At 47.3% G+C, this 17597-nt stretch overlaps 1 protein-coding gene across 19 annotated transcripts in view; it reads left to right on the plus strand.

Moving 5' to 3' along the window:
• The window catches only part of Dlgap1 (DLG associated protein 1), a 792565-nt gene that overhangs the window by 733115 nt on the left and 41853 nt on the right, over window positions 1-17597 (plus strand). For 14 of the 19 annotated variants that reach the window (XM_075956087.1, XM_075956089.1, XM_075956086.1 and 11 more), the window contains 2 exons: window positions 7814-8175; window positions 12081-12172. In XM_075956087.1, the coding sequence (XP_075812202.1) occupies window positions 7814-8175; window positions 12081-12172 (454 nt within the window). The remainder of the gene's footprint in view (window positions 1-7813; window positions 8176-12080; window positions 12173-17597) is intronic. The other 5 variants (XM_075956092.1, XM_075956093.1, XM_075956104.1 and 2 more) reach the window with 1 other exon arrangement.

The raw sequence follows: 17597 nt of genomic DNA on the forward strand, positions 1-17597 counted from the left end.
CCTGCCTCGCACCACAAGCCACCCTATCTCTCTGGGTGGCCTGGACAGGGGGAAGCTGTAAATATTTTTGAAACAGTGCAGTAACTTTTCCATGTGGACTCTGTTGGGTAGAGTTTCTGTAACGTTTTGTTGACTTTTAAAAATTTATATATACTTGGGTATTTTATTCTCTCCCTTATTTTTTTATTATTATTTATTTCTTTATTTTGTTAGTTTCAGGACTGAAGACAGGCCTTCCTAGAGAAAACAGGGTCTCTACGTAGCCCTGGCTGTCCTGGAACTCCCTCTGTAGATCAAGCTGGCCCCAGACTCATAGAGATCCTCCTACCTCTGCCTCCCAAGTACTGGGATTAAAAGCGCGGACTACCACTGCCAGGCTTAAATAAAATATTTATTTATATTCATCCCTAAGACACCTCCACAAAACACCTTCTCCCAGCATTGGGAGAGATTCCTCCCCACATAGTCCTCTGTGTTAGACACAGCTCAAGTGGGACCCAGGAAGGTGACAGAGTTCGCCATGCAGAGAGAGCTAGAGAGTGGCGTTTTATTAAAGGGGAGGGAAGAGGGGGGGGAGGAAGGGAGCACAAGGGAGGAGAAACAGAGAGCTGCCTCTTCAGAAGAAAGGTGGGGGAAAGAGAGAGCTAGAGATGAGAGAGTAGGCGGAGCTTGTCTCTTAAAGGGCCCTTTCACCTGTATACAGATTAGGACCCTGGGCCAGCCAGGGAAAGCCTGGGTGCATTCTGCCAGATGACAGGCCAGGCCAGCGTAATGCCTGCATCCTAACACTCTGCACATTGTAGCAACTCCTTATAGGTTTAGTAAGTGAATAAGTTTGAAGTGGTTCCCAACAGAGGCATGAACTTTGACTTAATTTGGTTTGGGGTGCCTGTAGCCCCAGTTACGTGGGAGGCTGAAGCAGATTGAGTGTTCGAGACCAGTCTCGGGATCATGGTGAGACTCTGTCTGTTTTTGAGACAGGAGGGAGGGAGGCAGGGAGGGAGGGAGGGAGGGAGGGAGGGAAGGAAGGAAGGAAGGAAGGAAGGAAGGAAGGAAGGAAGGAAAGAAGGAAGGAAGGAAGGAAGGAAAAGAAATAGGATGTGGGGTTTGTACTGTGCTCTTCCTCATACATGAGACCGTCAACGTTCTTAGCAGTGTCCAGTGTTACTGTCTATGATTAGGAGAATCTCTGCTCATTCTTCATCTTGGCTTCTTTGCCATCTCGGGCTTGTGATTTCCCCAGTGAAGGGCCAGGATTGTCTGGCACCAGATGGGTTCCTGCCTGGCCGAGCACGTCACTGTAAACTGTGTTACCACAACGATTCCTGGTCCCCCGACTTGAAACAGTGGCAGCAAACATCTCTCTTAGCACTTGTGTCCTCCCATGCCAGGATGCTTTTCCGGGACACCCTACTACCACACAGTGCAGTGATGATGACTTCCTCCTGCATCTGGTTCACATCACCTTCAGTAGAACGCTGCTACCCAAAATGCCTTTCTAGATTTTACCCCCTCAGAAAGATAAAGTTGTTTTAGCAAGGTCGCCCATCTATCAAATGTTGATACAATTTCTGTATCTTTCCACCCCTGAGAATTGACTGATCTGAGGCTGGAGAGATGGGTCAGGGGTTCAGAGCACTTGCAGAGGACGTGGGTTCAATTCCCGGCACCCACACAATGATTTACAACCATCCCAACTCCAGCACCAGGGAATCCAGTGCACTCTGCTGATCTCAGAGACAACAGGCATGCGTGTGATATACAGACATACATGAAGGCAAGAATCATGTACATAAAATAAAATAATCTTAAAAAGGAGAGAAAAAAAGTGACTACTCTGTGCTGGTACACTCCCAGGAACTGAGCCCTCACTGTAGAACAACTTATGGCTACCTATTTTGTGGAGATTTTGCTTGCTTGTTTGTTTTCTTGAGACAAGGTCTCATTATGTAGCCTTGGCTAGCCTGGACCTCACTGTGTAGATTAGGATGCCCTCAGATTTACAGAGATCAGCCTGCCTCTCTAGTGTTGGGAATAACCACCAAGCCTGGCTTCTTCTTGTTGTTGTTGTTCCGTTTTGTTTTTAATTAAAATTGCGTTCATTTATTTATTTATTTTGTACGCGTACTTCTATATGGGCATATGCATGCCATGGTATGCATGCATGTGGAAGACAGGACTTTTGGGAGTCAGTTCGCACCTTCTACCGCGTGGGTTGGGCCAGGAGCAAACACAGGCTGTAAGGGCTGGCAGCTGGTTTCCTTTACCATTGAGCCATCTCACGGACCCATGTTAGTTTTGATTTTTTTTTTATTTCTTTCATCAATTTGGTTGGCATGCGTACGTGTGATCCTGTGTGCGTGTGAAGATCAGAGGACAACCTGCAGGACCTGGTTCTCTCTTATCATGCGGTTTTAGGCTGAGCAAGACGAGGCTTGCTTAATAACAGCTTAGATACAAGTTCAGTGCTGAAGCTTGTGACCCTGGCTTCAGAGACCTAGCGACTCAAAGCCACCAGCATTAGAAGTCCCTTAAGATACTGTGCTTACATACAGAAAAGTCCTCTGACTACTGTGGAACTGATTTTGGAGGGTATTTTGTCTTGTTTTGTTTTCCGTACAGGGTCTCATGTCGCTCGGACTCACTGTTTAGCCACATTACGAGCTTAGGATCGCCTACCTCCACCTTGCCAATGCTGAGAGTGTACGCCAGTCCCTCGTTTGAATGGCTGGATGTAGCTAGTAGGCTAGGGGGTGATGTTTTTGTTGTTGTTATTTAGTATGTGATGGGTGTCTGCCTGTATGTGTCTGTGCAGCCCATGTGCGTAGTGCCCCCACAGACCAGAAGAGGGCTTGGGTCCTCTGGGATGGTTGTTGGCTGCCATGTGGGTGCTGGGAACCAAACCCTGGTCCTCTGCAAGAGCAGTGAGAGCTCTCAGCCTCTGAGACAGCCCCCTCCCCGGACCCATCCTGATGTTTTTATCTGTAGTCCCTGTTGAGCTGCTTGTATGTTGTTACTCTACTCAGGGGTCACAGCCTGTGCCCCAAGAAGTCAGGTTTTGCCACCAATCCTCAATGAACCAATTAACAGAGAAAGGAGAATCATTCAGTGTTGGCCCGGAGACAAAGAGGTCCAGTGGTGTCCCCCGGTCTACCTTTTGGGGTTCTGACATGAGTGTAGGGTAACTAGAAGCAAGAGATACGTGGTTCCAAAAGGTGTGGTCCCTGGCCCATTACCACGATGGCTCCAGGCCTCCTCTGCAAGGCCAGCTAAACAATCAGTCCTAGTGGGAGAGACAAGGTCTTCTCCTGTTTCCTCTGGGGAAATTCTAATATCTTGGGGGCCTTCCTTTCAATCCTCTGATTACTCTATAGCCAAAGAGGGGAGCACAAGTATCTCCTTAGACATTCATTCTCTCCAGAGAGGCCAGGTCCAATATCAGGAGGATCACAGTAACCAAGACCTGCTAAGCTGTTCTGCCATATGGCTTGATGTTTCCATGACGCATTAGCTAAGCCAGTAAAAACTACAAGAGGTCAACAGAGCAAGTTCCAGGTCTACACAGAGAAGCCCTGTCTCAAAACAACAACAAGAAAGCCTTAGTAAGAGAACAATGTGGGGGTAACTGGAGAGATGGCTCAGCGGCTGTTACAGGGGACCTGAACTTGGTTCCCAGAACCCATGATCTGAAGACACAGCCACCCGTAACGCCAGCTCCAGGCTGTCCAGTGACTCTGGCCTCCGCGGGCACCTGCACGCCCCAGAACAACCATAGACTTTAACTCGGGGATAAAGAAACAGTTCAAAGAGTGTCCCTGCCGTGCTTGCTGTGTGTCCAGGGCCACCTGGCATCTGTGCTTAGGAGACCACAGGATGGCCAGAATGGGAGGAGGCTACATCTTCTTCCAGAAAGCCCAGCCCCTCTGGAGGCTTCCACGTGAACACTGACTTCCATTTAGAATGTAGACAACCTTGAGACACAGTCCACACCTGACCATCAAACCAGAGTCAGGAGTTCAAGGCCAGCTGCAAAGCAAATTCAAGGCCATTCTGATCCATATGAGATGCTGTAGAAGAAAAAAAAAATAGTCAGTGTTAAAAATTTAACTGAAATGACAGAAATCTGTTGTTTGTAAAGTCTTGGTTTGACTCTGACTCTCTCCTCTCTATCATCTAGCTATCTATGATCTATCTATGATCTACCTAGCCTCTATTATATATTATCTACGTAATATCTATCATCTACCTACTGTCTGTCTATGATTAACCTATCTATCAACCTATCATCTATCTATCATCTGTCTATCATCTATCTATGATCTATCTATCATCTATCTATTATCTATCTATCAATCATCTATCATTTATCAACCTATCATTTATCATCTATCTGTCTATCATCTATCTATAATCTATCTATTATCTATCTATCATCTATCAACCTATCGTTTATCTATCCATCTATCTACCTACCTATCATCTGTCTATCTCTAGCTCTATGCGCATTGTATTCACAAGTCTGTCTGCAGGTACAAAGTTACCCATATACACAGAGGCCAGAATGGACCCTGCCTAGCCTGATCCATAACTCTCCATGTTATTCTTTTGAGACAGGGTCTCTCCCTGAACATGGAGGTAAGCAGGAGACCAGCAAGCCCCAGCCATGCTCCTGACCCTCTTTATTAAAGTAGGACAATGGGGCTGGAGAGATGGCTCAGTGGTTAAGAGCTTTGCCTGCTCTTCCAAAGGTCCTGAGTTCAATTCCCAAACAACCATATGGTGGCTCACAGCCATCTGTAATGAGACTTGGTACCCTCTTCTGGCCTGCACTGTATACATAATAAATAAATAAATATTAAAAAAATAAGGTAGGACAATCTCAAATTCTGATCACCTTTGCATCTTGGAGTGGTGGCAGCATGTCCCCAGTGTTGCCCCTGAACAGTCTGACACTAGAAAACGGCAGCTGGTCTGGGAAGTGTGTGGACCCGGCAGGAGGCAAAGCCAGCCAGGGCATTGGAGATACTGAGATATAACCATGGCAGGACTTTTTCCTCTATATTACAGAAAATGAAATGATTTTTTTAATGCACCAATCTAAGTTTTTGTTGTTGTTGTTGCTTAGAGAACACTTGATTTGTTTCTGGAGTCAGACCCACATAGAAAGATGGACAGCTGTCTGTCTGTCTGATGATCTGTATAACAAGGAGAAAGCAGAAGGGGTCAGAGCAAGCGGTAAATCAATAACCTATAAGAGCAGATGCTGTGGGGCTGGAGAGATGGCTCAGAGGTTAAGAGCACTGGCTGCTCTTCCAGAGGTCCTGAGTTCAATTCCCAGCAACCACATGGTGGCTCACCAATCATCTGTGTTGATCAGGTTCCGTCTTCTGGCCTACAGACAGAATACTGTACACATAATAAATAAATTAAAAAAAATAGCAGACCCTGTGCGCTGGGAAGGGGTGGACCGAAGGTCCTGACAGTAGGTAGCTATTGAGTGAAATAATAAGTTCATATTGTAAAGACTCTCCTTAGAAGTCATGTCATGCCAGGCGGTGGTGGCGCACACCTTTAATCCCAGCACTCAGGAGGCAGAGGCAGGCAGATCTCTGTGAGTTCGAGACCAGCCTGGTCTACAGAGCGAGTTCCAGTTCAGGCTTCAAAGCTACACAGAAAGAAATCATGTCGTGATCTGAGGTTCAGGTGGGAGTGGATATCCTAATTATGGCCCTCACCCCTCTTGAACCTCTCTGGGTCGTCAGATAGATGACTGAGACAGGAGTATCACAAACACAGCTGCCACCTTTACCTCTTTCTGGGAGGCAGGAGGGAGCATCACGGGGGCTAGAAGTACATGAACCAAGCCGAGTGAGACAACTTAGCGGTCCCCTCCAGCTCCCGTGACTCAGTGAGAGGCTCAACTGTGAGGCAATGGGTTGGACCTGACTCCACGTAGGCTCTTGCCGTGACCCCGAAGGCACCAGGGACGTCTTCCAGTGGGATCTTCTCCTGGAGGACTTATTCCTCAGGAGCATTAGCCAGAAAAAAGGGAAAAGAGGGAGTTGACCTGAATTGTCTATCTCTCAGTGTTTGGATCCGCGGGAGAGCCTGGCAGTCAGTGTATGCAGAAGGTTTCTCTTTGTGTTTGCTGAGCATCTGGCCACATAAGGAAGGTGACCCCATTGCGTGTGTTCACACCTCCTGAGCATGTGATAGTGTAACATGACAACACGTGGTTTCTTCCTTCGGTTCTCAGGCAATGCCTAGGAAAACAACATTGCTGTGTCCCTTTCTTTTATCGATAAGGAAATCATTTGAGTCACAGAACAGCAGAGACAGGATGGAGAAATGGGACCCTCTTGTTTATGGTTCATCAGAGGATTTTATTTTTATTTTATTTGGGGGGCTGTTCGAGACAGGGTTTCTCTCTATAGTCTTGGCTGTCCCAGAACTTGTTCTGTAGACCAGGCTGGTTTCAAACTCATAGAGATCCTTCTGTCTCTGCCTCTTGAGTGCTGGGATTAAAGGCATGAACCACCACCGCCCTGGCTAAGGATTTTGCTTTTTAGTGACCTGGGGAAGCATGGGCAATACAGAAGTGAGTATTTTATTAGGTGAGATTATCCAAGTGGTAGCTGGGACCCAAGGAGACAAGATAGAGTTGTGTGGGTTTGCTGTAACCACAGAGGTACCGTCCGTGTGTGCATGGGGAAGGTATGGGAACGGAATGGAGAGACAGTGGGAATGGAGTTCCAAACACTGCCCAGGGCTTGCTCTTTGCTGGCAGAAGGTCCTACGGGAAAATGGTTTTTTATGTCCCTTTTTTTCTGAACCGTGCTCCACAAATGGGAAGCTGAGAAGCAGCCACAGTTCTCCAGGATGCTGAAAAGCTGTGGCCAGATGTTTGGAGCCTTAGGGAGGACATGGAAATAGCAGCGTAGGGAAATAGCAGCATTCAGACACTTGACTTGATGAAGTCGCCCTGAAGGAAGGCTTAGCTTGACTCTTCAAGGAGGCAATATAGAGACGGAGAGATTCTCAGAGTCCGTTTATAAACAAGTGTGTTATAAAATTGTGTTGGGGGTAGGGATGGGGTTCCTTTTAGTGAGCAGTTGTGCCCAGCAAACAAAGCTTCTGAACGGAAGTTTATATAGCGAGTACCCATCCGAAAAAATGAAACAAGGGTGGGAGGGGCCGGCAGGGGAAAGCAGATAAGTACGAAAACAGACAGAAACCACAGAGGATGGAAGGGAGGCTTTAGGAGGCAGGGAGGAACACAGTGTTGGCAGGTATAATCCGGGGAGCTACAGTGGCTGATGTGGCCCAAGCTTGCCACACTCACTAGGGTCTGCATGCACATGCTCCCAACCTCTCATTTCCTCCTCAGTGTTAATTACCAACCACCGAAATCAACTCCAGATGGCTGCTTTGTTTGGCATTAGCTGTATGTGCTGTTCCGAGCTTCCTCTCCTTTTCTCCCTTGCTACCTGAGAGCTTCTGCCTCTGACCAATCATATCTAGTTCGTGTTGATGTATAACTTCCATGTAGAAACGCCCATTTCCGAGGTGGGCGTTTTCCAGGCTTCTCCTCTCACTACTTTGTGGGTGTGTTACCCCTAGGCGGTACCTCTATGACCCCCCCCTCCCCGCCCCGACCCCAGCAAAGACCTCACTTATCGTGCTCACGGACTTGTGTTCAAGTCCAGCGTCTGAGAGTGTTTCCCGTGCCGCGATTTCCAGGGGCTGTCACTGACGATGTCAGAAGCTTGGAACCCACGCAGAAATCACAGTGTCTGTTTTCGCTGTCTTCCAGTGTCGTCTTGCATTACAACATATAAGAAGACACCACCTCCAGTCCCACCCAGAACTACCACGAAACCTTTCATTTCTATCACAGCCCAGAGTAGTACAGAGTCCGCGCAGGATGCCTACATGGACGGACAGGGTCAGCGCGGAGACATGATCAGCCAGTCTGGCCTCAGCAACTCCACCGAAAGCCTGGACAGTATGAAGGCTCTGACGGCCGCCATCGAGGCCGCCAACGCCCAGATTCACGGCCCAGCGAGTCAGCACATGGGCAATAATGCCGCTGCTGCCCCCACCGTGGCCACTGTCGCCACCGAGGACAGGAAGAAAGACTTCAAGAAAAACCGATGCCTCTCTATTGGGATACAGGTAACAGCTCCCTGGACCCTGGAAACAACCCGACTGCTAGGATGTGTGCCTCTTCCTGGTTTGTTTTTGTCGTTGTTTGTTTGTTTTGTTCTTACCTGACTCCTCCCAGATCCTCTCCACCTCCTGGCCAAATCCACACACTCTCTCTCTCTCATTAGGAAACGACAAGCACATAAAAATAAATAAGATAAAGCAGAAATATATAAGCCAGAACAGGAGAGATCAAACAAATAGAAAGAGAAAAGGGACCAAAGAAAAAGCACAAGAAATAACGTATATAGATGTAGATACACATGTCGACACACTGAGCTCCCATACAAAACACAAAACAAAAGACCTGTAAGTTTTAAAAAAGAAAAAACCCCTAGACAACACATTACAGACAAAAACCTCCGAAAACCACCACTGAGTTCGTGTTGTTGTGGGCCGGGGCCTCCCCTTCCGAGTGGTTTGTGAGACGCCATTGGAGAGAATGAATTTTCGTTTACGAGCAGATGTCCACTTAGGTAGCTGTGGGCTAGGATGGGGCTCATGCCCGCTTCTTTCAGCACCGGGAGCCCATCTGGCTCAGCACCATGCAGGCCCCGTGCCTGCTGCCACAGTGAGTTCCTATGTATGCCAGTTCTGTGGTGTCCTTGGTGTCTTCTTGGGACATAGAGATACTTCTGCCGAGCCTGCCAGTGCGAGCTCAAGCTACAGAATCCACTGGAGGAAGGAGAGACCCACTACCTGCAGCATGTTCTCCACCTCCAGTGCAGTGCTGTGGCCCGCACATGCCCGTGCTCGCTCTCTCTCTCTCTCTCTCTCTCACACACACACACACACACACACACGCACACTTATACAATACATGCAGTCTCACGGACTCATCCACACCCACATATTACATACACGCATCCTCACAGACACACACACTCACACAATACATATGCACAGTCACAAATACACACTCACACATATGCACCCCCATGTACAAACAATCACATATTACATACACACATCCTCACAGGCACACACACTCACACAATACATACACTCATGCACATTCACACATACTCATACACACACGCAGACTTACCCACATGCATGCACACTCATGCACATTCACACACACACACACTTGCACGCTCATGACACCAAATTTGTAAAGACGACCTGGCGCAGTATCGCTGTGGTCACCATCAGGTTGCCCTATGCCTAACCCTAAATGAGAACAAAACGTGATCCATCACTCACAGATGTGGGAGACCAAGGGCAGAGCTACTACGAGTGTGGAAAGCCCAGGGTCGTCGTTGGCTATTTAATCGTGCGTTTCAGGAAATGCAGTAGCCAGCTCGGAGACGTCTCGGTTCCTTGCTCTCTTTCCTTTTCCCAACTCATGCTCCACAGCGGAAATACTATGGCAATATTTTCCTGTGTTGTGGGTTTTCTAAAATAACACCCATCTGATCATCTGATCTTATTTATTGTATGTGTACACACACACACTTGGCAGCAGCACACATGTGGAGGTCAGAGGTCAACTGTCAGGACTTGATTCTCTTCTTCTACCATGTGGGTCCTGGGCACGAAACTCAAGTCCTGAGGCCAAGCCGTAGGTCCGCTACCCACTGAGCCATCTCGCCAGCCCGTCCTTTGTGTTTTTTTGCACCCGTCTGGGGGACCCTAAGACACATCCATGTCTGTGGTGCCTTCTGCAGGTGCCTGTTGGACAGTCATCTCTCTACAGGGCAGACCATGGGTCACAGACGCACTGAACCCACCGTCGGCACAGCTGAAGGAGTCAGATGCCCTCTGAGAGCCTCCAGGTTACCATAGTGCAAGTGGTCAGGTCTTCCAAAGAGCTTGTCACACAGAAGCTTGGGAGTAGGTGACAGCATAGGAGTCACAAGACCAAGTCAACCCCCGTCCCCATCTCCTGGTTCCCACTGGAAGCTAAATTTCCCTTCCATCACTAAGAGGTGCCTTTACCTGTCAAATGATGAGATTACAGGCATACATCACCAGCACTAAGAAACAGTAAAGATGTTTAATTTATTTATCGTGTGTGTAGAAGAGTGGGGGGAATATGTACCACAGCATGCATGTAGGGTCGGAAAAGAACTTATAGGAGGGGGTTCTCTGCTTCCATTATCCGGGCCCCAGGGTCGAATTCAGCTTGGCCGGCTTGGCAGCGTGCCTTTTCCCAATGAACCATTTTGCTCACCCAAGAATGAGGTATGTAAAACTTTAAATGTTAGGCTGGCAAGATGGCTCTGAGGGGAAAGGCTCTTGCTGCACAAGCTTGATCATCTGAGCTTGAGACCCAGAGCCTGTGCTCCTGAGGGTTGTCCTCTGAACTCCACGGGAACGCCACGGCAGGCACCCCATCTCATCCCATATCACGAGACACACGCAATCTAGATTCCTGTGGACACAGGTAGAGCTTGGGATGCTGAACAATTCTGTCGTGGCTCTTGGCGGTGGCTGCACAGCAATATGAATATGCTCAGTACCACCCATCCATGCACATCACCATGGTTACAGTGAGAAAGTTGATGTAACAAGCTTCACCGTGGTGATTAAAATATCTGCCCTTCTATCTGGCACTAAATTAGTGTCACGGAATGATCGCTTGCTTTTGTTTCCTCAGCGTTTAGTCTGTTCTTTTTCCTTCTTCATTTCATATTATTTTCAATAGCTAATCCATCATTCAAAACTCAAAGCATTGTTTAGCTTTTATTTACTTATTTTGTGTATGTCTGTCTGTGAAACGTGCCTGGGTGCATATCTGTGCACCATGTGCATGCCGGAGCTTGCGGAGGTTAAAAAGAGGGCATTGGCTACCTTTGAGTAGGAGTTACAGACAGATGAATGCCACCGTGGACATGGCTCCCCTGCAAGAGCAGTCAGTGCTCCTAACCTCATAGCCATCTCTTTAGCCCCCCCAAAACTTAAAAAATATATATATGATGATAAGATTCAATCAGTTTTCTTTTGGGGGAAATCAATACACTCAGTATTTGCATATACTGATTTTTGTGAATACTCTAGCAAATATATGTTTTGTTTATTCCTTGTTTTTTTTGCCGTGATGTTAGCATATACCTTATAATGCTCTATACTTTGCTTTAATTTTTTTCTTTTATTACATTTGCTTATTTATTTAGTGGTGAGAGGGGTGGCTCACTTCAAGAAGTCAAGGGACCCAATGTGGGACTTGGTTCTCTCTTTCTAGCACGTGGCTCCTAGAGATTAAATTCCAGTTTTCGGACTTGGTAGCCTGTGATTTTACCTGTTGAGCCATTTCATAAGCCCACCTTTTCTCTTGCTTACTTTTTTATTTTATTTTTTTCAGGACAGAATTTCTCTATGTAACCCTAGAACTTGCTTTGGAGACCAGTCTAGCCTCAAACTCAGAGATCCACCTGCCTCTGCCTTCCAGTACTGGGATTAAAGGTGTGTACCACCACTGCCCAGTGTAAAACTGTGTTTTATTAAAAATCAGCAGAGTTGGGGGCTGGAGAGATGGCTCCGCAGTTAAGAGCACTTGTTGCTTTTGCAGGGGATCAGGGTTCAGTTCCAGCACTGACATAATGGCTCACAGCCTGTGACTCTAGTTTCAGGGGATCTGTCGCCCTCTTCTGGACTCCCCAGGCACTTCACATATGTGGTGCACATACATATGCTCAGGTACACACACACACACACATACACACGTGTGTGCGTGTTTTTAAAAAATATTAGCAAACTCGAAGGGCATGCTAACTAATGTAGTAATTGCTGACTTCAGATACACAAATATGAAAGACATCCTAAGTCCCAGAACATCCCCACACAACACCGAGGCCTGAGGAGGAAGCACATTTGTCTCTCGAGTGAGGCGATGGGAAGGACCAACCCTGTCTGCTTGACGCTTTCCTCAGGTGGATGATGCTGACGAGCCTGAGAAGCCAGGGGAGAATAAGGCGCCCAGTAAGTTCCAGTCTGTGGGAGTGCAAGTCGAAGAGGAGAAGTGGTGAGTCCAGTTTGTCCTTGTCTTCCTGTCTGCTGCTGGCCAGGGCGGTGCGGCACTCCTCCGTGACAAACCTCTGCCTTCCTGCCACTAGGTTTGGGAGAGGGGAGATGAGGGACTGCCAGAGCCCCTCCGTAAAATTCACAGCCATTCTATATTGATTTTACTTTATTAGTATTGTTATTATTATCACGTTGTTGTTGTTGTTGTTGTTGCTGCTGCTGCTGCTGCTGTTAAAACAGAGTTGTGCGGTGTACTCCTGGCTGACCTGGAACTCTAAACCAAGCTGGCCTCAAATTCACAAAGATTGGTCTGCCACTGTCTTCTGAGTGTTGGGATTAAAGGTGTACGTCACCGTGCCCAGCCATGTGACTTTATTTTAATTGCGTATTTGTCTGTGTGGGGGTATGTGCTGGGGAGTGCAGGTGTACTTACACACAAAAAAAAAAAAAAAAGAGAGAGAGAGAGAAAAGAAAAAAATGTTAAAAAATGTTTTTAAGAACACAAGGACCCAAGGCCCAGCTTTACATCACTGATGTCGAAAGCAAACTTCCTATAGAATCTTAGCATCCAGAGGTGTTAAATTCAATTTCATCATATCTCAGAATCCCATTGCTGAAACTGACTACTGATGTTAATATTTTCATTTTATTTATTTTTATTTCCTGTGCATTGGTATTTTGGCCTGCATGTATGTCTGCATGAGGGTATTGGACCCCCTGGAACCCGAGCTACAGACAGTTGTGAGCTGGCATATGGATGCTGGGGATGAAACCTAGGTCCTCTGCAAGAGCAGCCAGTGCTTTTGAGCACTGAGCCATCTCCCTAGACACCCAGTATTTTCATTTTACAAATAAGAGTCTATGAACTTATGGGCTCAGATGTCCTGTTGCCACAGAGCTAAGATTAAACAATATGGGGGACCCAGTTTTGGTTCTTAGAACCCACAACCCTTTACTCGCGGTTGCCTGACACTCCAGCTCTGGGAGAGCCAACACATCTGAGTGTGGGTGTGTGCTCTGAGTCTCTCGAGTGTGCACACACACACACACATTAAAAACTACCAATCTTTAAACAATAGAGCTATGCCATTCCTCTCCTGCTTGTATCTAACCCCTGCCCAATCCTCGCCTGAGGGACCTTGAACACTGCACATCTGTGTACTTGGAGTTCTTCAGTGTAAAAGGGGGACAGTTCCCAGTCTAGCATATCAGGAGCTGGGAAGTCACCCCTGTACCCTCTAATAAGTAAAAATCTGAACAAACAAACAAGACAAACCATGTCCTTGGGGCTGGAGAGGTGGCTCAGCAGTTAAAAGCACTGACTGCTCCTCTAGAAGACCCAGGTTCGATTCCCAGCACCCACATGGGCCGCTAACAGCTGTCCAGATGGGTCCAGTTTCAGGGTCCATCACACCAGGAATGCATGTGGTGCAAGTATCTGTGCAAGCAGGCAAGATAGCCCACATAGTAAATAAATAAATCTTTAAAAGTAAGTCCTAAATCTATTAAAGAAGTGAAGTCATGTGATACAATACGACCTGCCCCTGCTCCCCTCCTACACACAGGCGCACACACTGGATTAGAGAAACTGAAGACAGATACCAGATACAATCACAAACATGGGAGGGAAGACCAGCCACAAGCCTAAACCAGTCCTGGGGAGGGGAAACCCACATTGTCACCAATTCCTGTCCCCTCAGAAGAAACTGCCTAGGAAAAACTTAGGGCGGGAACTGAGGACACCCTGTACTTGGTATATTTTACCTCTGGGAACGTTCCTGGGCCTGAACAGTGAACAGAGGGACAATCCCATATTGGCAGCAGGAAGAGGAAAGGGAAGGGGATCATTTTTAAACTGGGCCTGCACTCAACAGGAACGATGTCATGGTGGGGGGTTCCCCTGCTGGAGTTTCATCCTACCTGGGGAAGAGGGATTCCCCTTTACAGTCACAGCCTCACATGTGAGGGATGGGATCTGCCCAGCCCCCCACCTCACCACCATCTCCCCCTTAGCTATCTTATCCCAAATAAGAGAGAGAAATAACTGAGGCACTCCCATGAAGTTCACAGTCCAGGGGATAGTGTCACAAAGAGGGAAGACAACCCCAGTTTTATAGGACGGACATATTTGCCACACACCTTCCCACGACTGACTCGGTCCAGTTACCATGTTATGTCCACTTGTCAAGATGTAATAAGGCACTGCAAGTGGTTAAAGACACGGTGTGGAAACCACATGGGAAAGTATCCATATCAGGGCCAGGTGTGACAAGGAAGTTGCCCTGCTACGAGCAATGATTAAGATGCTCAGGGCTGGAATGGAGGAAAATTCCAAGTAAAACAGATGAACGTAAGCAGAAAGGGGAATCCCAAGAAAGTGTCAAAGTAAATGCTAGGAGACTAAGAAAAATGTGTAACGAGAATAAAGACTGTTAGCTGAGGGTATAACTTGGGGTTAGACTGCACTGTGAGTGTGTGCAGGACCTGTCGTGAGCTCCCTGTGCTCAGCGTGTGAGACCCTGTATGAGCTCCCTGTGCTCAGCCATGAGCTCCGTGTTCTCATCCATGAGCTCCCTGTGCTCTCAGCGTGTGAGACCCTGTATGAGCTCCCTGTGTTCAGCGTGTGAGACCCTGTATGAGCTCCCCATGTTCAGCCATGAGCTCCCTGTGCTCAGCCATGAGCTCCCTTTGTTTAGCGTGTGCAGGCCCTGTGTTCAGCCATGAGCTTCCTGTGTTCAGCCATGAGCTTCCTGTGCTCAGCCATGAGCTTCCTGTGTTCAGCCATGAGCTCCGTGTTCTCAGCCATGAGCTCCCTGTGTTCAGCCATGAGCTCCGTGTTCTCATCCATGAGCTCCCTGTGCTCAGCCATGAGCTCCCCGTGTTCAGCCATGAGCTCCCCGTGTTCAGCCATCAGCTCCCCGTGTTCAGCCATGAGCTGTCTGCACTCTCATGAGCACCAACATGCAGAAGGCACACAGAAGCCTTTGATGGGATCAATAGTAACTCTCAGAGCTTGAGGGTACAATCATCTCTGTATCACTGAGCTTGAAGACGTGACGGTAGAAATCTCCAAAACCCGAGCCAAGAGATGGAAAGGCTGAGAACACAGAGCAGACGGCCTCACCATAGCAGGACAACGACAAAGGATAACATCCAGAAGACGAGAACACCAGGAGAAGGGGACAGAAGGGAACAGAAATGGCTTTAAACAAGAACAGCTAAGAAATTGCCCCAAAGTGATGTCAGACATCAAACTACAAATCCAGTAATCGCCAAGCATCTCAGACAAGAGACGGGAGTGTTTAAGGTCAGGGAGAAAACCCCACCAACTCAGACTTCTGTGCTTTATGAAATCATCTCATTAAGCCAGGCAAATTGGCACAGGTCAGTAATAGTCCCAGCTACCTGGAATTCTGATTCATGTAGATGGCAAGTTAAAGACATGCCTGGGCTACCACGTAAGTTCAAGTGTAGACAAGTTTGGGGAGCCTGTATCATGGTGGTATGGATGTCCCTTTAATTCCGGCATTCGGGAGCTAGAGACAGGTGGATCTCTATGAGTTTGAGGTCAGCCTGACCTATATAGGGAGTTCTAAGCCAGCCAGGGTTACATAGTGAGACCCCACCCCTGAAAATCAATCAATCAGTCAATCAACCAAGCAATGATAGCTTGATGGTTAAGGGCACTTGTTGCTCTTGCAGAGGACCAAGGTTTGGTGCCCACCACCCACACCACACGGGAACTCACAAGTCTCTGTAATTCTAATTCTAGACGATCCAATATTCTTCTGACCTCCATAGGTACCACACACACATGGTGCACAGACATACATGTGGGCTAATAAAATAAATCAATATAACACAAGTTAAATAAATTGAGGGAGACAGAGCCACGGTCTAAGACTAATAAAAAGAATGCAGGAGTGTGGTGGTGCCTGCACCATCTGGAACCACAGTCGGGCAAGGGTCTGGGGAGTAAAGAACTCACAGAGACGCGGGTCACTCTGGAAGCAAGAATGCCAATTTTATTATGTTCCAAGGCAGCTGATATAGTGCTCTCCTTAACTAGTAGCCACGCCCTAGCTCTCAGGATTTTCTACTGCAAGCCCACCAGAAACCACTTGCTTGTTATCAGGAACTCATGAAGGTTTTGTGATCAGGTGAGCTGCAAGCATAGGAAAACTAGTTGTTTACTCTGGCAAACAAGGGGTCATAGAAAGTTCAGGGTCTGAGTGTCTGCAGCTCCCAACAGAGGAGCAGCTGCGGACAACAGACCAAGGAATGCTATCAGGGATAAAGAGAGGCATTGCCTAGGGACTAGAGAGATGAAATGGCTCCGAGGAACTGAGTTTTGTTTGTAGCTCCCACATTATGTAAATTGCAGAAATTTTCTACTATCTTTTCTACATCATTTTCTGCATATGTGACCTTGTAATCTATGAACAAAAGCCACTGATGCCGTCTTCCTCGACGCATGTAATTTGTCCTCATGGCACTGTTGAGCAGAATAGTGCAGGACGTCTTTGCCTTTCTCGTGGCACGGAAGCTCGCGTTTCCAGGGGTCACAAGGTGAGCTGCAGGTGCTCTGTGAGTTACGGGAGTTCTGCTCCATGCCTCGTTTACAAGAGGTTTGAAAAAAGATCTTAAAATTACATTATTTGTGTGTGTGCACATATGTGTTTATACATGTATGGCAGTGCCTGTGTGGAGGGCGGAGGGCGGAGGGCAGACTTTGGAGCTGCTTCTTTCCTTCCACCATGTGGGTCCAGGCGTGCCAGGCTTGGTGGCAAGAATCTTTTCCCAGTGAGCCACCCCCAGGCTCTAGTCCTCTTTTATCATAAAGAGGTGGCTTTCTTTTATCATGAACAGGTGTTAGAACGCTGGAACTTTATGCACACACCAATGTGACCGTGTGATTGCTTTCCTTTGGCTTTTTTTTTTTCTGATTTTTAAGACAGGGTTTCTCTGTGAAACAGTCCTGTCTGTCCTGGAACTCACTTTGTAGACCAGACTTGCCTTGAACTCACTGAGATCCGCCTGCCTTTGCCTCGCGAATGTTGGGATTAAAGGCACCTCCGCTGCCTGGCTTCTTTGGCATGTTTATGTACCAGTTGTTTTTCAAAGGTTGAACCAGACTTGTGTGCCTCTGATAAATTAGAATTTATCCTGAGGTGAAGTTCATTTAGTTTCCATTTCTCTCTCTCTCGAGATGTGTGTGTGTGTGTGTGTGTGTATATATATATATATATATATATATATATACACACATATATAGTATACACACATATATACTTTGTTGTTATTGTGTTTTGAGCCAGGATTTCTCTGTGTAGCCTTGGTTGTCCTGGAACTTACTCTGTAGACCTCAAACTCAGAGATCCAATTGCCCCTGCCTCCTGAGTTCTGGGATTAAAGCCTGCACCACG

This window comes from Microtus pennsylvanicus, chromosome 22 (assembly GCF_037038515.1).
Source record: "Microtus pennsylvanicus isolate mMicPen1 chromosome 22, mMicPen1.hap1, whole genome shotgun sequence".
In the NCBI taxonomy this organism is placed as follows: domain Eukaryota; kingdom Metazoa; phylum Chordata; class Mammalia; order Rodentia; family Cricetidae; genus Microtus; species Microtus pennsylvanicus.